At 41.7% G+C, this 27,960-nt stretch overlaps 1 protein-coding gene across 2 annotated transcripts; it reads right to left on the reverse strand.

Moving 5' to 3' along the window:
- Positions 1 to 113: 113 nt before the first annotated feature.
- vangl1 (VANGL planar cell polarity protein 1) lies at positions 114 to 27,259 on the reverse strand. Of its 2 annotated transcripts, none has more exons than XM_053627673.1 (9): positions 27,070 to 27,259; positions 20,871 to 20,982; positions 17,551 to 17,683; positions 9,783 to 10,217; positions 8,892 to 9,067; positions 7,905 to 8,038; positions 4,268 to 4,403; positions 3,824 to 4,058; positions 114 to 2,899 (listed from the first exon to the last, which is right to left on the reverse strand). In XM_053627673.1, exons 2-9 carry the CDS (start codon positions 20,930 to 20,932, stop codon positions 2,639 to 2,641), a joined length of 1,572 nt encoding a protein of 523 aa, XP_053483648.1. In that variant the 5' UTR covers positions 20,933 to 20,982; positions 27,070 to 27,259; the 3' UTR covers positions 114 to 2,638. The 2 variants fall into 2 exon arrangements, with proteins under 2 accessions (XP_053483648.1, XP_053483647.1); XM_053627672.1 differs by having other exon boundaries at positions 20,871 to 21,052.
- Positions 27,260 to 27,960: the final 701 nt, after the last annotated feature.

A 27,960-nucleotide genomic window follows, 5' to 3' on the forward strand; every position in this document is an offset into this window, starting at 1 on the left:
AAGGTAGGAGGTAACCCTTTCATACCGATTGTAAAATTTGTCTTTAAAAAATACACTGGTTTCATTTTATTCCAGGTTGTTTGCAATATAAACAACATTTCAGATGAAGGTTTTGGGAAGACGTGGCAGCACAAAATTCTTCTGAAAATAGAACGCAAATACGAGAGGTCAGGATTACTGGCTAAAATGAATTTCATTAAGGAAGCCTATTACTTATTGTGTCCCTGACCTGGATAAAGCAGTTACAGAAGGTGAATGAATGACTGAATTAATTACACTATATGTCTAAAAGTATGTGGACAGCTAACCATCACACCCATATGTAGCCGTTCCCCATACTGTGCCCAAAGTGAACTCCATAAAGATATGGTTTGACGAAATGGTTGTGGAAAAAACTCGAGTGGCCTGCACGTGGCCCTGACCTCAACCCCACCGAACACCTTTGAGATAAAGCAATCTGACTGTGCACCAGACCTTCTCGACCGATATCAGTGCCTGACCTCATTAATGCTGTTATGGCTGAATGAACACAAATCCCCACAGCAGCATCCCAAAATCTAGTGGAAAGCCTTCCCAAAAGAGTGGAGGTTATTCGAACAGAAAAGAGGGACTGAATCTGTGTTAATGCCCATGGTTTTGGAATGGGCAAATATGGCTGTGATAGTCAGGTGTCCACATACTTTTGGCCACATAGTGTACTGACTGTAGCTACCTAGATTGAAAGCATGCAATCATGTGATGAGAGGCCTACACATACATAATGACATCAGTACCGGTAAATCAACCAGTGCAGATTGCTAGTCTGATTGTCCTTGCTTCTCAATTTCAGAGAGTCATGAGAAATAATTTTTGGTAATGTTCACATCAACCATCAGAAAGGGGGGAAATGTGAAAATGTGTGGGGAAAAATGTGAACGTCTATAACTGCTTTAGAGTCTTTAGAGTTTATGCAGAATGTTAAAATAAATTAAAACATCCAGCTGACTGAAAGGCTACAGTAACTTAGATAAACATTCTGTATAATTGTGGTGAGCAGAAAAGCATCTCAGAATGCACAATACGTCGAAACTTGAGGCGGATGGGCTACAACAGTAGAAGACCACGTCGGGTTCCTCTTCTGTCAGACAAGAACAGAAAGCTGAGGCTGCAGTGAGCACAGGTTCACCAAAACTGCACAGGTGAAGACTGGAGAAACGTAGCCTGGTCTGATGGATCTCGATTTCTGCTGAGACACACAGATGTTAGGGTCAGAATTTGGCACCAACAGCATGAATCCATGGACTCAACCTGCCTTGTATCAACAGTCCAGGCTGGTGGAGGTGGTGTAATGGTGTGGGGAATGCTTTCTTGGCTCACTTTTGTCCCATTAATACCAGTCAATCATGGCTTGAACGAGTGTGTAACATAACACACTGTATATCACTTATTTGTCTCAGACATAAAAATTTTATTAGAAACCAGGATGAAGTTTTCTTTTAAGAGCAAACGTATGAGATGATCAGAAGACAAAGGAAAACAGCGTAAGATCTGAAAGGAGTTCATATTAATGAATGATCTCAGAAGGAAATTTAACACTGTCATATGAATATATATACATGCAAAAAGTACATAAGATGTTTGTACATATACTCATAAATTAAATTCGCACAGACTTATGTACACAAAAAAAAATATATATACCAATGTAAACAATATAAAATGTACAGGATGACTGTATTCTTTCAGATTTTACAAAAAATAAAAAGGTTTCCTATTGTCATAGAAATCGGCAGGATTAGGTGACGGCTGCCTTTTTCTTCACAAGTTGACAGGGACACATCATATATCATCACACAGAGAGGACACAGGGAAGAAAAAAAAAAACTCATTCATAATCCTATAAATACAAGTAGAAAAGTTTTTATTGGCTGTAATGTAAAAAAAAATGTTCACTAGGTAGTTTTTCTGCTGCATTTGAATGATTAATGAACCCTTTTGGTGAAAAGGTTTTAAGCCCTCTTACATTAAAAGGTTTATCAAAAAGGTTTAGGCAGCATTCCTGGGCTCGGGTGCCCTACACGGTTCGTGGTCTTACCACAATGACGAAATCCCAAACGAGAAATTGGCGCATTAGAAAAGTTTTGAGGAGTTTTTTATTTTTTTATTTTTATGGACTAAGGTGACACCGTGTCTCATCTTCTCTTGTAAATGTGGTATTAAAGTCGTCCATCGTGTCAAATACATTTTCAAATGGTTCCTTTAGGTAACTGTAGGTAATGATTCTGCGGTCACTTCCTTAGTGTCTGTTTTTGTCTATTAGGCAAGTCACATGACATGTAAGACAACACTTCTTAATGATCACAGTTCAGGTTTTACACTTCTGTTCGATGCCTCCATTAATAAACAGCAGCCTTTAATTCTTAAGCATAGCTTACACACATACAGTAAAACACACTCTCACACTTGTATCACACTCAAATACAAAGTCTTGTACATTAATACTTTTCATTTCAAAAAGAAACACACTGCTGCGTATCAAAATATGTCCGATATGAGAACGTCCGATAAGGGATTTCTTTTTAAAAAAAAAAAAAGGGAATAAAAAGAAAGAAACACCGTTTCTGAGTTTGTGTATAAAAGCGACGGACGCGGCAGAGGGTCAGACGGAGGTCTCTGACTGCACTTGCAGCACGAACTTGTGTGATTTTGGGTGGATGTACTCCTCGCTGATTCTGAGCTGCGGGATAGACTTGCTGCTGACCACCAGGCAGAAGTGGCTGTTTTTCAGCTGGAACTCGGTGCCGTGACGCAGTGGGCTGGTGACCGATGCCTCGCTGACGAGTGTCCACTGCAGAGCTCGCCAGCACTCGCTGTTGTACTGCAGAGTCGGACCAGGAGTCAGGTAGCTCTCCAGAAACGCCTGTTGACAAAACATAGCACTGACTGTGCGCTCACGTCGTCCTGCGAAGTTCGTATGTACGAGTCGGGAAGTCGTAATTACGACATAAGGTGCGTTCGAGTCACTTTTATTCGGAGCGAGATGGCGGTCTACGTCCTCTTAATTAACTACAAAAAAATACAGCGAGGTTTTATTAAGTTTTTAAACTCTCCTTCTAGAAAATGAAGAACAAAGAATGCGCCTGAGGTGCGTTTTTTTCTTTCTTTTCTTTTTTGAATCAATTCATGACGCCGCCGTAAAACTTTATCGTTACATATTATGCTGTAATTGTACAACGCTATGGTATTTTGTGCAGGCGATTAGCTTGTTTTATTGTAAATAATAAAACCTGACAATAACCTGCTGCATATAAGAGCTGAAATCAGCTTCTGATAAGAGTAAACATTCAATTTCTGCTAATTTACCACCAGCCACCTTCCAGTGATTCCGCCATGTTGTCTTATTGACACGCCCCCAACTGAAAGAAAATCCTGCGTTTCCCCCGCTCGTAATTACGACTTCACGGCACGCGTTTCAACTTGTAAATACGATCTTTCCGACATGAACTGAACGCACCGTGAGCAGAGAGTGGAGACTACACATTGCTGAAACAAAAAAAACACCTTTTAATGGAAATTGGCCGAATTGTCTAATCAGTGTCTAACAATTTTAATAATTAATGAAAAGTCCTCACTAGAAATAGTTTTTTTTTTTTTATAGTGTTTCTTTCTTTCTTTCTTTTTTTTTACAGCCACTACACTACTGCCATACATAGTATTAGAGATTTATAATTAGTATTCTGAAGTAAGAATTTTCTTATAAATGCAGAAATATTACCTACAAACTATTCATACTGATGTGCTTTCATGTACAGAAGAGATTGTGTATTTGTGTGTGTGTGTGTACCTTGGGACTCATGTTGTTGGTAATACAGAAAGCGAGGTGGCTCTGGATGCTGTCCATGCTGTGGCAGTGCTGCTGACGTGTTGTGCGCAGGTACTTTTGTAGCGCACGTGCCATTGAGGGGAAAATTGCCTGAGCTGCCTCACGTGCCTCCATCACGTCTCCTGGAGGCTTCTTTTTTTCCTCCTCCTGCAACCGCCGTACATGTGTAAACGCCTCCTCTACTGCCACCACCAGCCTTGAGAGCACATTAAACAGATATTAACCCTGTAGCAAAGTGAAAACTTGTACCCTACAGTTGGATGGAACTCTGGTTTAGTGATGTGCCGAGTCCTAGTTCTCAAGTTACTTCATTTCTTCTCTGCTCTGCTTTATCAACATGTATCATAACGTCAGTATGATATCCCACTATCATTCGGTTCTGAAGTCTCCTCGTCGTTCCCGTACCGTGCTCTGCGTTTCCGGACTCTTCTCTCATAATCAGCCTCCTCGTAGTAAAGCTCACTGTGGCCGGCGTCTTTCTGTCGGGCCGCAGCAGCCATCTTGGCTCGAGACTGACTCGCTGCACCGTCACTGCCAGGACCTGACAGGATAAAGAACGGCATGATGGGATCTTACAGCTTGAGATCTTAGAAAGTTCTAACCTGAGAAATCGCAACTTGCACACTGTATAAAAACTCGAACAGCTGTATTCTCTGTAAGGGAGAAAACATTTCAGACTGCTGTTTCAGGATAATAATCAATGATGGGGTTTTTTGACATCAAGCTGTTATCACCCCAAAATTGCTTCTCTTTCTATAACAGCACATCACAAAATCCCTTATTTCTCATTGCCAATTCTAACAATTTTTTTATTCATTCAAGAAAGATATCTTATATTTTTTGTATCCCATTTATAGTTACATTTTATGTTGCGGGATATCTGCGAGATACTGTAAGATCCTGTTCTTGTAAGATTGTATCTCCCATGCGAGGTTAGTCAAACAAGACATAAAAATATGTAATATATTACCAAGACACTGCAAAGACCTCTGTTCTGAAGACTTTCCTGTGTCAGAAACCTTCAAGTGACAGTTTTAGCTAGGACTGTTACAAAGCACTGAAACTCAAATCTTTTCCCTTAAACTTCAACAATTACACACATTTTTAAAATCCACCATACAAGTCACTGTGTAAATAGTAACGTACAGCGGGGGAAATAAGTATTGAATGCATCAAGATTTATTTCAGTAAATATATTTCCAATGAGGCTATTCAGATGAAATTTTCACCAGACATCAGTATTAACTCAAGAAATAATTACTTATGAATTTCAGCTAGTTCCTCGCCTTACCTTGTCATGGAGAACTGCTTTTTCTTAGCGTGTTCAATACTTTTTTCCCGTGTCATTCCACTTTATTACACATAACTTCATTTATGTACTTTAATGTTGTGAATTCTTTATATTTCCAGATTTCTTGAGTTACTACTGATGTCTGGTGAGAATTTCATGTGAATAACCACATTGGAAATATATTTATTGATACAAACGTTGACGCGTCCGATACTTATTTCCCCCGCCGTATTAGAATCAGTGCGTTAATATAAATCTGTGATTTGCTGGAAAGACTGTCCAAGTCATGCTATTAAAAGTAATCAATCAACACCAATTGATTCAAGAATTCAACAGTGCTGTGGTATAAATAGTAATAGTTACACATGAGGTACTGTAGCCAGCTAGCGAAGTGTGATGAACAACATAGAGTAATATAAAATGCGATAATCAAAATGGACAACTCTAATGCAGGATACTGTAATACATTTTCCATTTACACATGGAATCAGGATATTCAGATATTCCTTCTTGCAAGCTAAGAGTGAGCTGATTGCGCTGTTTTCAGCGCCTTAGTTATTTTATATAGCTTTGAATATTTCGATAGTAAGCCTAATCTCATTAACAGCCTGTGGAGATAATTGAGCTTCTCTAATGGGAAGTCTAGTATGACTAAAGGAGAGGCACTGCTTAATGGTAACAGGTTTTGAATTTCACTCTCTGGGGGTTACTGTTATTACTGCCAATTATGCAAGTTATGTTGTCTTGTCTATTGTTAAATAAAGCTTATTCAATCTGGTTCAATTGGGTTTAATCAGATGAACACATGAGGGCAGCACTGTGCCTGTGCACAACATGAGCGTAGTGCCTAATGATTCCAAAAACAATCCATGAGCACAATCACTGCGTAAAAGAAACCGCTTTAGTTGTGAGATTTAAAAAAAAAAAAATAAAAATAGTGAAATCTGGGTCATGAGAATTTTGCATACAATAGTGAATGCAATAAAATACTTTAATAGATCGAGACAAATGTAAATAGTGACATTAACGCCTACGTATAAATTAATTTCTGTAATTAGTTTTTAATTCAAATGAAATTGTTTCCCCTCCAAAGCAGGTAGTTTTCATTTAGGAGAAACAGCCAACAAGTGCTCAGCCTACAGTATTTGGGGACTCCGGGAACATCCGCCTGGGTGACGCGTCTTCATGAAACCGGCTGAGAAAACTGTCAAGAGCGTCCAAAGCTTCATCAGATATCTCGTTTCTGCTTAAAAGCGCAAAGCAAAATAGTTTGATTTGTTTAACATTTCAAATTGTTCTAGCATACGGTCCCCTCCAAAAGTATTGGAACAGCAAGGCCGATTCTATTATTTTCACTATACGTCGAAGACATTTGGGTTTCGAGCTCAAAAGATGAATGCGAGACGATAGATCAGAATTCCAGCATTCGTTTCCTGATATTTACATCTAGATGTGTTAAACAATTAAGAACGTGGCACCTTTTCTTTGAACCCACCCATGTTTAACAGATACGCAACCAAATATTAAGTGCTATTTACTTTCATTTACTTCAAGGCTTATCCGTTCCCGTTCTCTTGCTCGGCTAAGAATTAGGTGGTCTGATACAAAAGGTTGTATGTTTCACGTTGTTTAACACGTCTACAGAAGATGTAAATACCAGGTAATAAAAACTGAAATCCTAACCACTCGAATCAAATCCATCGTTTGAAGAATATAATAGAATATAATATATAAGAATATAATAGAATCTATAGTAGAATATAATAAGAAATCAATGAATAAACCTATTCGCATGCATACACACTTTTGACTGGAAGTGTTTATACAAGATGAACTATCAATTATGCACACATCATTTTTTACACTGAAATACACAAGACTGTGTGTGCATTTCCTCTTTGTAGGGAAGGTCCAGGCACAGACGGGCTAAATATGCCCTGTGTAGTGGCCAAATACCAGCTCGGTATCTTTATGATGTGGGATTGAATGTGTGAATACAGTGTGTGTACTCGGGCCAGGGGAGTGCTTAAAAAAACGTCAGGTTTCCCCGCCATATAAAATATAAGCTGTTCATAGGCACACCACTAATGAATGTGCTCAGGATGAATATGTGCTATTGTTACTGAAGTAAATGTTGGATGAACCTCTGATGGATGAAATTGCCTCTAGGGCAGAAATACACACACACACACACACACACACACACACACACTGTGGGCACTCAGTGCATTCCATGGTTTTACCTTACATTCTAAAAGAAAGCTTTTGGGGTTGACTTTAAATGTTGCAGAGAACACAGTGAAACACACACACACACACACACACACACACACACCAAAAATATCAAGTGACAAACTAAATAATAATCCTAATATTCAGTAATCCTTAAACCACAGGAATGGAAACAATTTGCGCGATTCTGTTGTTATTATACACCAAAGACACATATTTCTATTGTTATTAACACAGTGTTTCCCCCACAGAAGATTAAGACGTTAAGATGATTTTTAGGCCGTCCATGTGTCTGAAGGTCTCAAGGAGACTTGCTTTGCTTGAGCTGAATCTCCTTCATGCATTTTTCACCGTCAAACAGACAAGATGTCTACGTTCGTTCTCAGAGTTTCTTCCAAATGCTCGTAGGGAGTTTTTCTTACTGCGAACTATGACTATGAGCCTGGACCAGTATAGAACTATCTCTTCTAAAATCAGGAACAATGCATCGGCGTGAAGAAAGCAAAGTGCAGAACCCACCATCCACATTGTAGACCTTCAGAGCAGCCAGATGCTTGGCCGTCCGGGATTTGGCAGCAGTCAGCAGTGCAGCGTTATGTACTGAGAAGTCCTTATAGTAGTGCTCCAGGACCACCAGAGCTGCCCTCTGAATACTATACACACAGAAAGAGGGAAGAACGAATAATGTTAGACTAAAGGTCTAGTCAGCGGTATATTAACTAAAGCTGTAGTGATAATCTACAGTGTTTCGTCCAAAGCCACGCCCACAATACACACGAGAACGCACTAACAATACTGGAATGCCTGAATCCTAATGCGAGAGGAGAAGCTTGGTGAATTAACAGGCAGGTTGGTCTTATGAGTATGCTAATCATTGAAAAGAGTAAAAACAAAGAAGTTACAGATGCAGGAAAGAGAGAGAGAGAGAGAGAGAGAGAGAGAGAGAGAAATCCATCCATCCATTTTCTACAGCGCTTATCCTACAGGGTCGTGGGGAACCTGGTGCCTATCCCAGGGCACAAGACGGGGTACACCCTGGATGTAGTGCCAATCCATCGCAAGGCACAATCACATACACATTCATACACTACGGACACTTTGGACACGCCAATCAGCCTACCGTGCATGTCTTTGGACTGGGGGAGGAAACCGGAGTACCCGGAGGAAACCCCCGCAGCACGGGGAGAACATGCAAACTCCGCAGACACACACACACACACACACACACACATATACACGGGGCAGAAGCGGGAATCGAACCCCCAAGAAATAAATGGTTAAAATAATTGCATGATTAACGTCTGCCTTCTTCTTTGGCCTGAATGGAGTAAATGATTTATTCCTAATCCACGCACACAGTAACAGAAGAATATAAAAGTGCAGATTACAATAACAAGAAATGACACACAGCCAAAATCATTCTTGTTAAGAATCAAACAGATTTGACATAGAAAGGATTTATTCTTCGACATTCTCTTACTCATTCTTACACACAGTGTGTGTTACCTGAGCTGGCCCAGGTTGTAGTGTCGTGTCTCTCCATCAGTCGAGCGTGTGACACACAATGAGAAGCACGGCTGCAGCTGCCTCACCTCCAACAGCACCACGGCCAGGTAGTGCGTAAACAGCAGCGTATCCACCAGCGACACGGCAAACTGCACTATCCCCTGATAATTCTCATCCTGTCACCCACAGACATAAACACACCACCAACGAAAACAATCAACACACGCTCGACAAAGTTATCCGTTCTTTCTTCCTGGCGCACGGCTGGAACTTGAATTAAATGGGATTGAGTTTTCTATAAAAGCCCGGCTCTTACAGTAGTGCAGGAATTAAAAACGACTCACGGGTTGACGTTATCGCTCTGATACACGCTCAAACAGCTCATTCAAGGACTTTTATCGTATTCGCTCTGCTATGAACTACTACTATGACAAGCAGAAAACGTGCCATTTTCATAAAAGAAACCGTAGATATAACTGTTGACATAGTGAAGCTTTATATACGGATATTTATTTAACGTTTATGGAAAGAACGTCAGCGCTTTATCACAGTCAGTACATTTTCTGTCAAAGGAACGCCTTCTGGACAGATCACAGTGCTTTGTTCGTCAAAAAAAAAAAAAAAAAAAAAGAGACCCTGGTGTTTATACCTGCTATAACGTAACCGATAACAGGAACTCGACTCGTATCCTCAGGTATAAGAGGAACAGAACGCTTTGGGACATGCTGTTTTAGGAAAATAATCAACTTTGTGATTTAAATCAATTTAGTTGCGTGAAAATGATCATGATAATATTTTAAGTCATTATACCTTTAATACAAATGATACGAACATCTCAGACATAAATACACACACACACACACACACACACACACACACACACACACACACCTGTCTGTCAAGGATGCGCACTCCATAAAAGAGCCAGTATGAGAGTAGAAGCAGCAGCGTGAGTACAGCGAGCAGTGCTCTGTAAACAGCCAGGCGAGGCAGTGTGGACCGGCGCGGACGCAGGAACAGGGCCCAGCCTGCCAGCATTAGGATCAGCAGCTTAAAGGCCAGTGAGAGGAAGAGGCCCTCACAGGCTGTGCCACACGACTGCACACGCTCAGCCCACAGCAGCTGTGGCAGCACCACAAAGGCTAGTGGCGTAACCAGAACCACCAGTCCAAGGAGCAGTGTCAGGGCCAGAGGCAGCAAACGCACAAAGCTCTGCTTATGCACGCTACCCACGGTCTCCTTCCCAAAACTGGCCAGCTCCTCCTGAGAGAGACTGTGATCTGAGGTACCGGTCACCGCCGTGGTGGTCTCGGCCCAGTTATCGTCCTGGAAGGAGGGGGAGAGAAACCATGATATTGCAGAGAAAAACTGTTTCAGAACAGGTCAATTCAACGCTATTGCCATGCTTTTTCCATGTAGAAAACATTCTCTCTGGCAAAGCCATATGAATATGAATTCGATTAAAAGTCTTCATGAACACAAAAATGAGAGTCTTTGAAACCTCTGTTTGGTTATACAGACAGTACCTGAGCCAGGTCTAATGTTATGGATGTTGCATCATAACCACCTGTCTTATTACTGAGCTATTCGTCTTCAAGCAAATGATTCACTAACTGTTATAAAAGATTTAGTAATTACAGAGAAAATGATAGGAAACGTACGCAGTTATGACTGAGAGGGTAAATCTGGACCTAACAACAAGTCCCGGGGTGTTAAAGGGGTTAAGAATAACCAGACCTGATCTTATGAGTTTGTATAACGTACATATTTTAGTAGCAGTGGCAGGGTCGTGCGCTTTTGTTATTGAATCATACCAGTCACGTGCAGAGATCACGTTTCACCCCCTTGACATGCTTTCCCTCAATATACACTAAATTATACAAAATAACATGCTATATTGTGCTGTCTGTGTGTACTATTAAAGCAGTGTATGAATTATATTTAATCGTTTGTTGCCTAAACACCACGATAAACACCAAATCCTCACAATTCAAGGCAAAAAATCATGCAGATACAGGTCAAGAGCTTCAGTTAATGTTCACATCAAACATCGGAATGGTGGAGAAAGACTGATCTCTGTGACGTTAAATGTGGCATGGTTGTTGGTACCAGAAGGGCTGGTTTGAGTCTTTCAGAAACTGCTGATCTCCTGGGAGTTTTACACACAAGAGTTGACACCGAGTGGTGCGAAAAACAAAAAACACAGAGTGAGTGACAGTTCTGTGGGTGGAAATGATTAGAGAGGTCAGAGGAAAATGACCAGATTGGTCCGAGCTGCCAGGACAGATCTAATAACTCATATAATCACTCTTTACACCCGTGGTGAGCAGAAAAGCATCTCAGCATGCGCAAGACATCGCACCTTGAGGTGGACGGGATACGACGGCAGAAGACCACACCGGGTTCTACTTCAAGCGACAGTGAGTGTATTTAGTTAGTATTTGGATGACTTTTCCTATTAATGTCGACGTAAACAGTGAACATCCGCAAAACTGCTTGTAGGTAATGTGAAGAGGCGTTTAAGGCCGAACTGTAGGTCAGGTGATAACGCAGGCACGTTGGCATTTCTGGGCCAAAATAGGTTATAAAAACTTCCACTGGGTCAGCAGATTTTGAACGTCACATCCTCTCGTGCGCTGTCCGACCCACGTCGGCGCAGCGCGTTCATTTATAACCACGGATATAGCAAACGTGTGAAAAATAAATAAATAAATAAGTCATCGGTAAGTCGTTATCAGTTTGGTTATAGAACAGAAGTGAGAATCAAGTGAGAAAGAAAGAATTAAAAGTGTTAGAGTAGGCACATCTGTGCATGTGTGTGTGTGTGTGTGTGTGTGTCCTGTTTAACTGAGGCAGACACTCGCTTCCTCGTGGTTAGCAGAGGCAGACTTTGGGCTCCAGCAGCGTGAGAGGGAACAGCAGGAAGAGATGGAGTGATAAACAAGTCTGTGAATGTCCTGAACCTCTCCTCTTTCCACCCTCCATCCCTTTTCCTCTCATTCTTTCCAAAATAATACAGCGACCAGGCGTTCACTTTGGGCCAGGGCAGAAAATCAGTGTAAAACCGGCTGGCAGTGCAACTGCCTGTAAGGCAATGAGAACGTGTCACACAGAGTAATAACACCTCTAAGAGCTACAGCTATCATAATCATTTAATAACTGATGTGTGTGTGTGTGTGTGTGTGTGTGTGTAAACATTTAACATGAGTAAAGTGAATAATAGTAAAGTGAGTAATAATATACATGTATGTGTCTTACAGAAAGAAATATGATTCATGACTCATGTGACACCAGTGTAAATATTTACAGCTGCACCAGATATCCCTCCACGGATCCTTTAACCAGGGATACACTGGAGCTGTAAACGAGCCTCGTAAATTTAACAGGAAAACAATTCATTACATTACAGTTACATTTATAGAACGCTTTTCTAGGCATTCAAAGCGCTTTACATCGTATGGGGGGAATCTCCTCAACCACCACTAGTGTGTAGCATCCACCTCGATGATGTGAAGGCAGCCATATGGTGCCAGAACGCCCAGCACACACCAGATATTAGTGGAGGAGAGAGTGATGTAGCCAGTTCAGATATGGGGATTATTAGGAGGCCGTGATAGATAAGGGCCAATGGGGGGATTTCGCCGGGACACCGGGGTTATACCGGGAATTTTAATGACCACACATAGTCAGGACCTCTTCAGCTCATTTGAAATATGAAGTGACTATTATGTTGGTCATCCATTCATTCATTTATCTTCAGTATTAATCCACAATACACACACGGACAATCTATCCTAGTCGATCCGCTGAACAGCATGGACAGTTGGAAGAAACCAGAGAACCCAGAGGAAACCGACACAGACACAGGGGGAATGTGGTCTTATTGCCAGCATGCAACAGGACCAGCAACAGGAATGTGTGTGTGTGTGTGTGTGTGTGTGTGTGTGTGTGTGTGTGTGTGTTCAGACTCCGGGATTAGACAGCTCATCTTCCACCTGAGAGTCATTCTCGATGTTCAGCCCTGCATGCCTAAGGAGTGTGTGTGAGCTAATGCACACAAAGAGCTACAGAAATCCCAACAAAGATTCCTCATCAGTTTCCAGCCAGAAACGTCGAAACTAATATAGAAATCTCGATCAAGTATTCCGAGACAGCCGATCATGTTCATTTTTGAATATTTTTGATGTTCACGTACGGAATAATTTGGAAGTTAGTGGGCACACGGTGGCTTAGTGGTTAGCACGTTCACCTCACACCGCCAGGGTCAGGGGTTCGATTCTTAACGTGGCCCTGTGTGTGTGCGGAGTTTGCATGTTCTCCCTGTGCTGCGGGGGTTTCCTCCGGGTACTCCGGTTTCCTCCCCCAGTCTAAAGACATGCACGGTAGGCTGATCGGCATGTCCAAAGTGTCCGTAGTGTCCGTAGTGTATGAACGGGTGTGCGACTGTGCGACTGTGTGAGTGTGCCTTGCAATGGACTGGCACCCTGTCCAGGGTGTACCCCGCCTTGTACCCCATGCTCCCTGGGATAGGCTCCAGGTTCCCCCGTGACCCTGAAGAATAAGCGGTATAAAAAATATGGATCATTTTCCTCAATAAAAAAAATTACAGCGTATAATATTTTTGCCTCATTTGTTTGACTGGGTTCTATTTATCTACTTTTACAACTTGTGTGAAAATCTGATGTTTTTGGTCATATTTATGCAGAAATATGGAAAATTCTATACTGTATAATTGTCTTAAATCAGTGGAGATTACAATAAACTATCAATAGTTATTATGGTTGTTATGGTTATTATTATGATAATAAAGTGTTCATCTGAATGGGTTAAAAATGCTCACACCTATGTGTTTCTCATTTTAAAAAAAAGCCTTTCATGTCATTAGTTCAAGCTCTATTGCTTGAAACCGAGATATAATTTTCTATACAAAATAAATGCTCTATCATTTATATAGTAAAACAGGGCGTTTTATTTCTTACTTATCAAGTCTATAAAATGAATCTGTACTGCGATCATAAGGGGGTCAGTGAAGATATTCTTACACTGGAATGGTTCCCTGCCCTAAAATTTGTTTCAAGTTATTCCATTCGGAATACATGTATTACATATTTATTCTCTACAGTAAATAAATCATTTCTTACAACCTTTCCTGCTACCTAACAAACTCATTAACGTGTTTCTGCATGTATAAATACGACAGGAACAAAGTGCACAGGATTTGAGGGAATTCCTCTGCATGTCTCCAGTTTCTTCCGAGTAGAGAGGATTTCACACACCATCACTATATGACAGATATAATAAAGGACATGTGAGTCAACACCAGGCTGAATTACACAGAGAAGAATAGAACTTCAAGCAGGCATGACAACCAGTCGCAGATTATCATTAGCCCTCTAGCGCTGCCGAGGAACACGCGAGACGCTAAAGCACTGAGGTACAAACACGGACGCTCATAACGAGGCTCGACTAACACATTTTATACGTATAGCGCTTTTAACAGCGGACATTGTCCCAAAGAAGCTTTACAGAAATATATAAATACAGGATAGAGATTTTAAGCGTGTGAGTTTATCCCTATTGGGCGAGACGGTGGTGACGGTGGTGAGGAAAAACTCCCTGAGATGATACGAGGAAGAAACCTTGAGAGGAACCGGACTCAGAAGGGAACCCGTCCTCATCTGGGGAACGACGGAGAGTGTGAAAGTAAAAGAAAGTTCATTGTGGTGTTTATATGAAGTCTGTTTGTTGAACTAGTCCACTGTTCACTAAAGGAGACCTGAGTGTAAAACTGCATGTGGTAATCGCAGTCCCAAGGCCATCGCTGCAACCGTAGTCCCAGCAGCCACAGCGAGAACGTCCATGTGGAATTGACGTCCAAAACCATTTCCATGGTACTTCAAGCGGTACCGTCCTCAGTAATCTCCAGGCCGTAGCCTCCTGTTGATGAGAGCTCCATCCAGAGGTAGGGCATCCGAACGGATCAGGTAGGTCCGGAGAGCAGAAAGTGTTTAGTGTTGTGTACGAGTCTGTTGCACGCTCCATTATTAGCAAGTCCTGCTTTAAATGCAACTACACATGAGTACATAAGGAACTCTAAATAACGAAATATAAATCACCATATAATTTCTTTCTTTAAAACAGTGCTCTGAATGGTTCCACTCTCCTAACGGGGTGCAAATAAGAGACAGGGAAAGTGCCAAGGACTAAAAATCCCCATTTTGTTTCAGATTTACAAACGCCTGTCACTCAGCACTTATTTCTTAATCAGTCTGTGGTCAGAATAACCTAAAGCAATAATCTCAACATGCATATCATTTAAAAGATAATATCCCACTGAGCGGAGCACAAAAAGTTGAAAGAAATATTGTTTTGCATTATTTTTAAATGAAAAGAACTGGAACTTCTTTAAGAACTTCCAAATAGAACATTAAGGTTAAAATCATGCTGCATGGTAGATGGGATTTATGATAGTAAATATGATTGACAGTACATAGGATTTACCTGATTGTATATTTTTAGTACACACACACACACACACACACACACACACACACGCACACACACACACACACGAGTTCAAACAGACATGAGGACTTATAAAAACTGTGTGGCTTCTCCCACTGTGCGAAACAACTAGGTCAGAGTGGAGTGTAATGCCTAGAGCAGCATCTCTCTCTCTCTCTCTCTCTCTCTCTGTCTCTCTCTCTCTCTCTCTCTATCAGAAAAGACTAACAAAAGAACCAAAAGATTTCCTTCAGTCTCCCTCGGCAGCACTGGTTCAGCTTCTAGCCTTTAAAAATGACTGATTTATGGTAGCATGATAGAAACCCTATTTAGATAGATTCGAATCGATTGTGTTCACATGATGAATTAACATGAATCAAGCTATATGTTGTCGAAATCTTACATGAATTTTGTAACGATGTCAGAGTACGTGGTGCTGATGTGTTCAATGGCACGATCCAACAAAACTGATTCACAGGTAATCAGCCTGATTACTGCTTCCTTTGTTCCGAATTCAAACCGGACTTACTTTCACCAAGCTTACAACAAACAACTGATTTCCTCTGAGCATTTCTATTGCTGACCTCTGCATCTAGGTCTCTCTCTCTCTCTCTCTCTCTCTCTCTCTCTCTTTCTCTCTCTCTCTCTCTCAGCTGAGGGGTAATCAGTGTTGATGTGAGATTTTACAAGGCAAAGTGACAGACATTTTCCCACAAGCATTTGTCTGCCATAAAATTAAACTTGTTAATTCCATGTCCTCATTCTATATCTATAGACGTACACTGACGTACAGTTGCAATCAATATGATTCGACCCCCAGTGCAAATCAGGTTTATTGTCAAAACGTACAGACTTTCAGCTGTTTGTGATGAACAAATCAAACAAAAGCGATTGAAATAGTTGAACACGACGAATGCTTCAAATGGTTTCCCCAAATTCAACTGAAAATGCAACTTATAATGATTTCTCCAGTCTCAAAATTATTCACCCCCTTCATGGCGAGCATCTTTAGTACTTAGTAGAGCTCCTTTTATTGTTATGACCTGCTACAAACGAGATGCAGAGCTTCTGGCAGTGTTCCTGAGGAATCTTCTCCCGTTCCTCATGAACAACAGCCTGCAGTTCAGTAATATTCTTGGGTTTGCGTGCTGCAGCCGCCTTCTTCACATCCCACCAGAGATTTTCTATGGGGTTCAAGTCAGGTGACTGTGATGGCCCTGTAGAATCTTCCAGGACTTCTTCTGTAACCAAGCCTTGGTGGAATCTGAGGTATGTTTGGGATCATTGTCGTGTTGGAAGATCCAGTGACGCCCAAGCTTCAGCTTCCTCACAGACGGCATGACGTTTTCTCCTAGGATTTCCTGATACTTCAGTGAATCCATCTCACCTTCCACACGCTGCAGGTTTCCAGTGCCAGAGGATGCAAAGCAGCCGCAGAGCATCACCGAGCCACCACCATGCTCGACTGTGGACAGAGTGTTCTTTCTTCATTCTTCTTCCTCCAGACATACCACCGATCCATCGTGCTGAAAAGTTCCGGTTTTGCTTCATCGCTCCACAGAACAGAATCCCAAAACTTCTGTGGATTATTTATATGATTTTGATTGACGTATCTTGTGCTTTTGGGTCAGTAGTGGTGAACGTCTTGGAGTTCTGGCATGGAAACCTTCTGGGTTTAGTACACGCCTTACTGTGCTCACTGAAGCCTCAGTGCCTGTTACACCAAGTCTTGCTGCAGGTCTTTTACAGTCACTCGAGGGTTTTTCACAACCTGCCTTCTCAGAAATCTGCTTGCAGTTGTCGATAGCTTCCTTTTTCTGCCCCGTCCAGGTATTTAATATATTTTCTACCCCTAGTCAGTTCAGGTATTTCATGTGCTCCGGCTCAAGCACACCTCTGCAACTAATGAAGCCCTTGATTAATTGAATTTCGGGAAACCACTTGAAGCATTCGTTGTGTTGAACTGTTTCAATTGCTTTTATTTGATTTGTTCATCACAAACAGCTGAAAGTCTGTACATTTTGAAAATAAACCTGATTTGCAATGGAGGTTGAATCATTCTGATTGCAACTGTAGGTCTTCACACACCCACAGCCTATATAGAACTATGTTAATTACAGCAATGCACCTGTAGGCAGGAGTAAAGTGGACTGACCTGAGGCTCTGTGCTAGCCGGGGTCTGTCCTGTCGCTCCTGTCTGCGCAGACAGGCTGCTGATGGTGACGTTCTTGTCGGACCGATTGCTGCCATCATGACTGCGTGGTTTGTGCCGGTCCTTACTGCGATCACTGCATGGCACAAACACACACATGGACAAGGGCCAGGGAAATACTGCTGCCATCACCACACAGACACACACTAAGAATATTGCTCCTTTCACATCATCGTCTTCCTCTGCCTTCTATTTATTTAGTTATTTATTTTGAGGATTTCTCAATCACTTTTCCTCATGTCCTCTTTCTGCAGTAGGAAAAGGAAACTTGGTTAGTTAAAGCCAGCTGTAGCGTCCTTAATCCAAGTCCTTATAGTCTTCATTATCATTCTTGAGGTCAATTCCTTCATTCTTTTTTTGTTTGTTTGTTTTTTAACTGAAAGAGGACAGTGAGCGTTAGGGTTTGGCAGTGTAAACACAGCACATTTTGAATTGAGTTTGGATTCTTTGAACACATATTTTTCACAGTATTCCATCAGGACTTCATGCATGCATACAAAATATTTATAAGTATTATGCTCCATCAAGGCAGCGAAAGAAGACGCACAGTCTGGTTTCTCATGAGAGATTTAGCCGAACGCATGACAAAAAAGCAGCAAAACCTCTCGCCATCTTTCCAGTAAATGGAGCAGGTTCTGTCCCTATGGCACAGATTCTCATGAAGCAGTTAAAACAAGCACACTGACACAAATTTGCCTCGCCCTCCTGTGGTTTCGCAGCTCTGTTTGGGTAATTGGAGCAGTAAAAGTCATCAGACATACTTACAGACAGATGGAAGGGATCGATTAAAAGCTTTTGTAAATATCGCACGTGTACCCAGAGAGTTCATTTTAAGCATTGTTGATCTGTCTTTCACAAATTTAACAGAAACGTATAACTTTACAGATCCTAGTCATGTTTATTATGAGCCATTGTTTTAAAAAGCATTGTTATATGTCCACAACTGCTTAGAAAGCTTCAATTACTTTTTAAATCCAAGCACCAGTGGGTCCAAACTTGCATTCCCCCAACATAACTTTCCTATTAGTTTCCATGTAGCTACTAAATAGTTCATGGGAGTTACTAAATAACATGCTTTAAGGTCAGTCGGAGCTGCAAGCCTTGCTGAAATCTTGCCTGCCCTGACTGTAAAAGACCATTGGCATAGGTTGTGTTCTGCATTCTGAAGCTACATGTCCAAATTCCCAATCCACGATTCTGATCTTGAACTATTATTTTATTCATTTATTAATTCCACAACTCAAAATAGCAAATTAAAAGCATGATAAAATAGTCTATATGCAGTGAACAAATTGTGACTTCATGATTTCATACCTCATAGTCCCACTTTTAACTCTCAGGGCCTCATAGAAATATTTTTGTGAAAACAGTAGCCAGCATTTTTCACCCCTGCCGAAGCGTCACACTTTCTGCTGCAGTTAGTAAACTGTACAAAACAATAGGAAGTGCTGGATCACGTGCTATTTTATTTAAGCCGGTGAGTAATAAGGGTGGAAAGCCGTATTGTTAAATTGAATGACATTTGCAATGATTAATATGATTTTCAACTAGGACCATTCATGCAGGACCAATCATATTTCACATTATAAGAGAGATTCACTGGGCACTTTATTAGGAACACTATATTAATACTGAGTAGGGCCTCCTTTTGATTTCAAAACAGACTCGATTCTTCATGGCATGGATTCCACAAGATGTTGGAAACCTTCCTTTGAGATTCTGGTCCATGTCGACATGATTGCATCACGCAATTCCTGCAGATTTTTCAGATGCACTTTCATGCTGTGAATCTCCCGTTCTACCACATCCCAAAGGTGATCTACTGGATTCAGATCCGGTGACTGGGAAGATCACTGAAGAACACTGAACTCATTGTCATGTTCGTGAAACCAGTTTGAGACGAGTTTTGCTTTGGGACATGGTGCATTATCATGCGGGAATGATCACAGACATTAGAAGATGGTAAATTGTGGTGATGAAGGGATGCACATGTTCAGGAACAATACTCAGACAGGGCGTGGCATTCAAGCCATGATTGATTGGTATTAAAGTGTTTGAAGAAAACATTCCCCACACCATTACACCACCTCCACCAGCCTGGGCTGTTAACACAAGGCAGGTTGGGTCCATGGATTCATGCTGTTGGTGCCAAATTCTGACCCTAACATCTGTGTGTCTCAGCAGAAATCGAGATCCATCAGACCAGGCTACGTTCTTATTGTCTTTGACTGTCCAGTTTTGGTGAACCTGTGCTCACTGCAGCCTCAGCTTTCTGTTCTTGTCTGACAGAAGAGGAACCCGACGTGGTCTTCTACTGTTGTAGCCCATCCGCCTCAAGTTTTGACATGTTGTGCATTCGGAGATGCTTTTCTACTCACCACAATTATACAGAGTGATTATCTGAGTTACTGTAGCCTTTCTGTCTGCTCGAACCAGTCTATCCATTCTCCAGTGATCTCTCTCATCAACAAGGCGTCTCCGTCCTCAGAACTGCCCTCACTGGATGTTTTTTTCTTTATTGCATTATTCTGAGTGAAAATCCCAGGGGATCAGCAGTTATAGAAATACTCAAACCAGCCCGTCTGGCACCTACGATCATGCCACGTTCAAAATCATTGAAATCATATTTATTTACCCCCATTCTGATGGTTGATGTGAACATTACCCTGAAGCTGCTGCCACACGATTGGCCGATTAGATAATTCCATGAATGAGGAGGTGTACAGGTGTTCCTAATAAAGTGCTCAGTCAGTGTATATCATATTGCTCATTATATTTATTTATTTGTTTGTTTATTTGTTTGTTTGTTTATTACTTATAAACTGTATTTTTTTTATGTTATATAATATTGGAGATGACATCAAGGTAAAAAAAAAAATTTAAAAATCTACCTGCTTCTTCAGTCTGGATTTTCTCTTCCCAGTTTTAAGCTCTTGGTTGAACTCTTTTATATAAATGGTTCTGCTGTTCTAATATGCCATGCACAAGCCTTAAAATTCAGATCTACATGATTAGATATTTTTTTATAAATAGGTTAATCGTTGCTTTAACAACATTATGCGTCTAGAAATAAATTCCACCCTCCCCTGAAAGACTGCATCATTAGTTCTAAATAATACTGATTAAACTGATCAATCACGCTATGCCACAACTCACGGTTAGCATATTTAACGCTAATAAAGGATCAAAATAACCAGTTGTTGTTAGCTATATACGCATATTTTGCTTTGTAGGATGTAATATGCACTAAAGGCGCCACTTACCTGTGTCTGTTTGACCCCCGTGAGTGCTGCGAGTGGCCAGAGTGGACAGAGTCTGTGTCCATGATGATGTTGTGTCTTTTCTATGATTGGTCCAGGGCTTTTTGTAGTTTGGCTACAGAAATGTAAAGGCCACAAGTCAGGAAGCAGGCACCAAGTGATGGTTACACCAATTTACTGTCAACCTGAGAGGAAGAAAGGAAAATAAAAAGATTCAGGAAGCTCTTGTTCTTAGGGACTATTGTTTGTACTCTGTCTTTGTCACCAAATTCTTGTTAAGACACAGTGTACTATAAGAATTACGCACGTTCGGACGGGGAAAAATATATTTATTCTAATTTAGTTGCTAGCAACCGAACAGAGAACAGGTAACATCAACTAACTAGGAAAATAAGCTTTACCAGGTTTACTAGGCTTATCTCTTTGCTTGCTGGTTTCTCTTAGGTGATTGCCATCTGCTTTACATACCCGACTCCCCCCGACCCCCCCCCCCCTTTTTTTTTTTTTACCAGGTCATGACCCCAAACTTTCAACCAAAACAGTAAAAAACAATCTAACCTATGTGGGGGAAACAGCACAACTTTCCTCTGCAGATCGAGCTATATGTATTTGCTGTTCTTATCTCACTCCTACCCGCTTCCTCCATTCCATACACAGCACCTCCTCTGAACAACCAGTCCTGCACAATTAGTAGACCTGTACACATTTTCACACGGATACGTCCGGAAACACGACACAGCCGAGGTTAACCGACTGAGAGCATGTCTTTTCGCAACATCACTGTCATATATTGATTTTAAGGAATTTGTGGTGCTTACTCCAGCTAACCTTGAATCTTTATCCTGATTACATTCCCTCCCTAAACGCACCCACACTCAGACACATCCCTATTCATACTCTATCATCCCGTACTGATAGCCTCTGCAGTCCTACGGTCACTGCCGTCAATATGGGAAATCTGAGCTGGGAGATACACTTACACACACACACACACACACACGTAGTACACAAGTAATTCCTCTGGAGTTACCTCATGCTCCACACAAATAATTCCACTGGGATTACATCACGGACACGCAAAACCCCACAAACAAGTCGCCTCTCTGATTTTTCTCGCTTTTCTATGTGATTTGTGCAACATGTCTCGTTTTTGCTCTTTATAAGGAAGCTTATCTGTTGCCAGAAGTCCCTATAAATCTCATTTCTAATGTCAAACGGCAAGCAAGAACGTGTGGAGATATACGAGCCACTGTAAATCTGTAATACGGTACGGGCATTACGAATAGCTGGAGAAAAGGCAACAGATACACAGAGCTAGAGCAGATGTCCAGTCCAGATGTCTCATTATCAAAAGGATACACCAGTGCTGATTCCTGTGTGAGGGAGTGGGAGAGGGAAGGAGGGAGGGGTGGCTGTGAAGCAACAGGGATGGGCTGGACAATACTAGTTTGCACTTCACACTGCAGCAAACGATAGAGGAAGACAAAACACAACAAAAGGGTTGAGGTTTAAAATATTATAGGGGTAGCGCTTTCTATTCGCTTTCTATTCTATTTCTGCTTCGGAAAAATCTAACAGCTCACATGTACAGTACATCCCTTTCCAGTACGTTTGCGCCCACTTTGAAGCCAGATAAGGCCAACATAAAAGTGAAACTGGACGTTGTGGGCAGAACCAGTGGTTTGACAAGCTAAGGAGGTCGTGCTGACTGATTTACGGTATTGTAATAATGAGTCCATTACAGCAGAGTACACTGGGAACTGGAGCAGGAGAAGAGAGCCTGCAGGCAATGACATTTAGCTTTCAAAACTCTGGCTTTATTCAGTCATTACACCTACAGAGTAAAGGCGCACGCACACACACACACACACACACACACACACACACACACACACACACACACTGAGAAGTGCTTTCAAGCATTAGAAACTAAGCAACATATTAAATCTCCTCAGGGTATGAGAAAGAAACAAAAAAAGAATCTAGGTGAAAAAAAAATGTCCTGCATATCTAAAAGTATCCCTAACGCCTTTAAATTTAAACCATGACCTATAATAACGTGAAAGGACTTAGAAGTAAGAAAACTCTTGAATTTGATCAAATCCCCCCTGTTTGGGGTAAGTAAGACGATTACAGGTATATTATAAAACTGAATCACCGAGGCAAAAGCCTGACTTGGGTTGAGTTTTTTTACTGTGTCTCAAAATACACACCGAATGGAAGGATTTAAAAAAAAAAAAAAAAAGACTCAAGACTTTATATTAGGTACTGGAGCTATGTGTATTTAAAGTCTTTTGTAAAGTTGTTTATTCTGTAATGGACATAAAAACATGGGCATTTGAACATGGGCGACTGAAACCTACATAAAGGTAGATATAACTAAGAAAGCCAACGGATTATAGATGAAGCCTTTGGTAATAATTCGCTTTTAATGAATTCACTGGCAACGAAAATCTCTTTTGCATTTTGCATTATATAGCGCTTTTCTAGGCACTCGAAGCGCTTTACATTGTATGGGGGGAATTTCCTCAACCACCACTAGTGTGTAGCATCCACCTGGATGATGTGACGGCAGCCATATTGCGCCAGAACGCCCAGCACACACCAGATATTAGTGGAGGAGAGAGTGATGTAGCTAATTCAGGGCTGGAGATTATTAGGGAATGATAGAGAAGATCCAAAGGGGGAATTTCAGCAGGACACCGGGGTTACACCCGTACTCTTTTACAATAAGTGTCCTGGGAGAGAGTCAGGACCTCAGTTTAACGTCTCATCTGAAAAACAGTGTTGTTTTATTTATTTATTTTTACAGTATTGTGTCCCCATCACTATACTGGGGCATTAGGACCCATACAGACCACAGGGTGAGCACCCCCTGCTGGCCTCAATAACACCACTTCCAGCAGCAACCTCAGGTTTTCCCCAGGAGGTCTCCCATCCAGGTACTGCCCAGGCTCAACGCTGCTTAGCATCAGTAGGAAAGCAGGTGAGAACTACAGGGAGATACGGCTCTGGCAACCAACTTGAATTATGGTAAACTTTTTTCTCAGCATTTTTTAAAAAATGAAAAGAATAAGCCCATCAGCTCTAACGTGTGCTGGCCATTTCACAGCATCACGATATTCAAAATGCTGTTCGGTTAAAAAGACAACACACAAACCCCTTAAGCCAGGCCTCTAACTGAGCAGTTCTGAATCCAAGCTTCACTGAGGGTTTGGAAAAGTACAATGTGGCTTCGACATGGTTACTCTTCTGTAACATTCAGTAAAAAAAAAAATAGCTCTGAAAACCACTGTAGTGACAGATAATCATTTAAACTGTTTTCCAGTTCCCAGGAAAATGAGGGGTAAGGGATGTGTCAGAAAATTGTTATGCAGAAGCTTCTGGGCTTTCAAGGGAGAACAAAAAAAACCTCAGTGTTATGACAGAATGTGTGCGAGTGCCAGAGAGTATAGCAGAAATCAATTATTCATGTTCTCTGACAGACAGAAGCCGGGAGGGTGTGAGGTCGACTACTGATGTGAGGAGGTCTAGAAAGTTAGCCAAACAAAATGATAGAATTTGCCATTAATATATTATTCCGTTATGAATAAGTCGCACTGTGGGTTAGCGGTTAGCATGTTCGCCTCGCACCTCCGGGGCTGTGGGTTTGATTCCTGCCTCCGCCCTGTGTGCATGCAGTTTGCATGTTCTCCCTGTGCTTTGGGGGTTTCCTCTGGGTTCTTTGGAAACAGTAACAAAAGTATAATGTAGCATAGAAATTGTCATCTAACTCTAATGCTAGTACAACAAGCCGTCGCCTCGCGTTAGAACGCGTCATTCGAGATCCTATTCGGATTTAGACGCTTCATTTGAGAAAAGAAAACACCACGGCTGAAATGTCAGCCAAAGATTTCCTGCCTTCTTGTCGCCTGAGACGTTATCAGGAAAGCGTAAAGCCTTATGCTTTATGTACCTACTAATGCACACACTAATGCAGCTTGTTATACTATTGAGCTAAAGTACATTTAGTAGCTGCTTTTTAGCCTATTAATTGGTGTTCTGAAAAGGATAACATCCAAACACATTAGAGCTTTGTCTTTCCCAGTGGGCGTCGTCAATGAATTTATGGGTAGTCCTGCCCTGTATAAGTGACATAATGCTCTCTGATGTTGGCAAAAAAACCAAACTGGATCGATGCATCACCGCTTTACTTTGCATCGTGGCGTACTTTGCGTCCGCCTCATCCATTGTTTTTTTTTGGGTTTTTTTATATCAGGTTGCTTTATTGCCCGTTATGTATTACACATCCTCTTGGATTTCCTCAGAAGTACCGCGGGCAGCTCTCAGATGACGGAGGGAATACCGCTACGCTAACATTAAAGCAGAAAGTGAAAAGTTAAACACTGGAGCTCCAGAGATGCTGGCCGTGACTGGTCTAAGATCAGCGCAAACACTCCCTCCCTGGGGAAGGGAATTGAGGTCATTTGTGCGCTTTGGGCTGTATTCCCAATCCCATCTGTGTGCCCGAGAATGCGACGTTAGTCAATTAGTTGTAAACAATTCACTTTTGTCCCACATGAAAGCTCATCGTCTGTGTATGCAGTACAGGTCAGTGAAAGAACCAACCAAGTCCTGGAGGAGAACAATCCACAGAGATCTGCATTTTCCTGCTTCTAACACACCGGATCCAGCCAGCGAAGCCAGTGATAATGAGCTAATGAGCTCAATCAAGCGTGTTAAATGGGGTAGAACGATAAATTGTGCAATAACGCTAGCTTCCAAGCATAAACTTCAGCTCACATCTGTCGTTTGAAGATACAGGCACATACTCCCGTCCTGCTCCTGCCAATGAACCATTACAAGGTCTGCAAATAATGGAGAAGCCTACGGTTTAAGTGCAGGTGATTCAGGATAGACAAGGCCATAGCCTTGGCTTCCAGACAATATTATTCCCAGACTCCCTAACGTCAAGTATGAAATGATTTCAACTTGCTATTAGCAAGCATTAAAATCTACCCAGATGTGATCTGAGATGTACACTGACGCTTAAAGTATTCTTTCACCGAGCCTGGAACCCATCAGATTACATGCCACTTGATTCGGTGAACTTGCACGAGACGCGATTACGGACTTCACGATGGCGGAGATTGTTAACACCCGGAACGCCATCGACGGCTGGGTAACGGCATACGTCAATCTCTTTCTCTCTCTCTCCTCGCTTGGGACAACATCAGCCCACACGTCTTGATGGAAAATTACAGCTCGTCAAGCTTTGAAGTGTAGGATCCTTAAGATTTTCTACAGATGCAGATCAAAAATACTATCACTATCTCTGCAGGGTGTGCACATGCGTGGTCCTTTCTTACAGCTGCAGAGTTGGATCTAACTTGTCTTTTGGAAAGATCTGTGGTCTTTACAAAGGACGTGTTTGACCCATGCTTTTGTGTATGTGTGTGTGTGTGTGTGTGTGACAAAAAAACTGAATAGTCTGATCCTGATTTTCTTTTACCTGCACCTCATATCCTCCATGGATGCCTTTCTTGCTGGCTGAGCAGACCTGAACATCTGCTGAGCAGTCAGTCGGTGTGTCTTTCAGAAGAAGAGACACAGCAAATGTCTAGTGATAAATGAATCTCTGTGGCTTTTCTTTTTCTTTTTTTTTCTTTTTTTTTTTCCCTCAGACGATGAGAGCACCACCCAGACCCATGCACTCCCGTGCATGCATTGTTCTTGTGCACGGTAAATCATCTGTCTAGAGAAATAAACAGCGGATGCGGCGCCAGCGCGCGCTGGAGAGGAACACCCGATCAGCACGCGCTACACCCGCTGCGGGGTTAAAACCGCACCAGAACGGTAGAAAGAAAAGGAAAAAAAAAAAACCAAAGAAAGAAAGAAGCATTTCCATGAACCGAATGCATGACATATGGTATCTCAGGTGGCGTGCTGCTTTGACATGACTTGGTGTACTAGATGCGGTGTGAGACGCCCAGAAAATTCCAATGAAAACCACGTTCCTTACCAAATGACAAGCCATACATAAACATGTCTGCAGTCCAAATGACAGGTGAGATATCAGTGACGAGATTTGCTCTAGTGGATTAAATCAGTAGCCTATAATAACAGATACAATAGGCATCCTGTTCATTCCTAGACCGCCTGGACTGCTCAAACCAACCTAGCACACAAAGAATAATGTCACAGAAACGATTTAAGACATTACCTTCTCGTTTCAAGAACATCCCAGGAAAATAAACAGAAATACGCTGAGAGCAGAAATCACCTCTGGATACACATATGGACCGGACTGGAGCAGCGCACCTTTTTTTTCTCTCTCTCTCTCTCTGAGCAGATGGGCGGTGTAATACCTTTACTTCCCGCTAGAAGGAGCTCTTGTTAATAACTCTTACAGAAATGAATGTCTAGGGCGTTGTGAGTCTCATTTTGCAGTCGGGATGTGTTTCTGCAGGCAGGCAAGCTCAACACATTGTTTCTCAGGATTCCGAAGGCAGAAGTTACTCCCTGGAGCGTTGGAAAGACCAGGGATGACCTCTGCTGACCCTTTTGACTTGCACATGTCTGTGTGTCAGTCTGATCTAACATAATTGACTTGGCTGGTGGAAGGCTTGATGGTTATCTGATCAGATCATTTGGCTGTTTCAGCACCAATGTGAAGTGCGCTGGATCCTCTGGACAATGTTGATGTTACGATGTTATTTGCAAGCATGGGTTTTTATCCTCACTTTCTAAAGATACCAAACTGCGCTTTACTTTGTCACTGGGACGGATCTAAGACGGGCACTCTTTCGTACCTTTACCTGGAAACATGAATTTACTATACTACTATACCTTTTAAATGATGGACCTTATGGATCACTGATGTACCTTTAGGTTAGGTTAGGTTTAACTTTATTGTCATTGTCAGAGTACAAGTGCAGAGGCAATGAAATGTAGTTAGCATCCAACCAGTTGTACAAATAGTAAACAAGTTCAGTGAAATAAATAAGGTCATGGTGGGATAAGTTAGTGTACAGGTAAAGGTAAACAGTATGATGTGCATCAGTAATGCAAATGGAAATAAGGTTGAATGAAAGAAATAGGATTTACTTTAAAG

The sequence above is a fragment of the Ictalurus furcatus genome, chromosome 6 (genome assembly GCF_023375685.1).
Source record: "Ictalurus furcatus strain D&B chromosome 6, Billie_1.0, whole genome shotgun sequence".
Classification (NCBI taxonomy): Eukaryota; Metazoa; Chordata; class Actinopteri; order Siluriformes; family Ictaluridae; genus Ictalurus; species Ictalurus furcatus.

Coding starts and splice junctions, on each gene's coding strand:
- vangl1 (XM_053627673.1), bottom strand. CDS start 20,932: ATGGACACAGACTCTGTCCACTCTGGCCACTCGCAGCACTCACGGGGG. Junction 10,218..17,550: donor CGGCTAGCACAGAGCCTCAG/GTCAGTCCACTT, acceptor CCCTCCTTCCAG/GACGATAACTGGGCCGAGAC. Junction 8,039..8,891: donor TACAACCTGGGCCAGCTCAG/GTAACACACACT, acceptor CTGTGTGTATAG/TATTCAGAGGGCAGCTCTGG.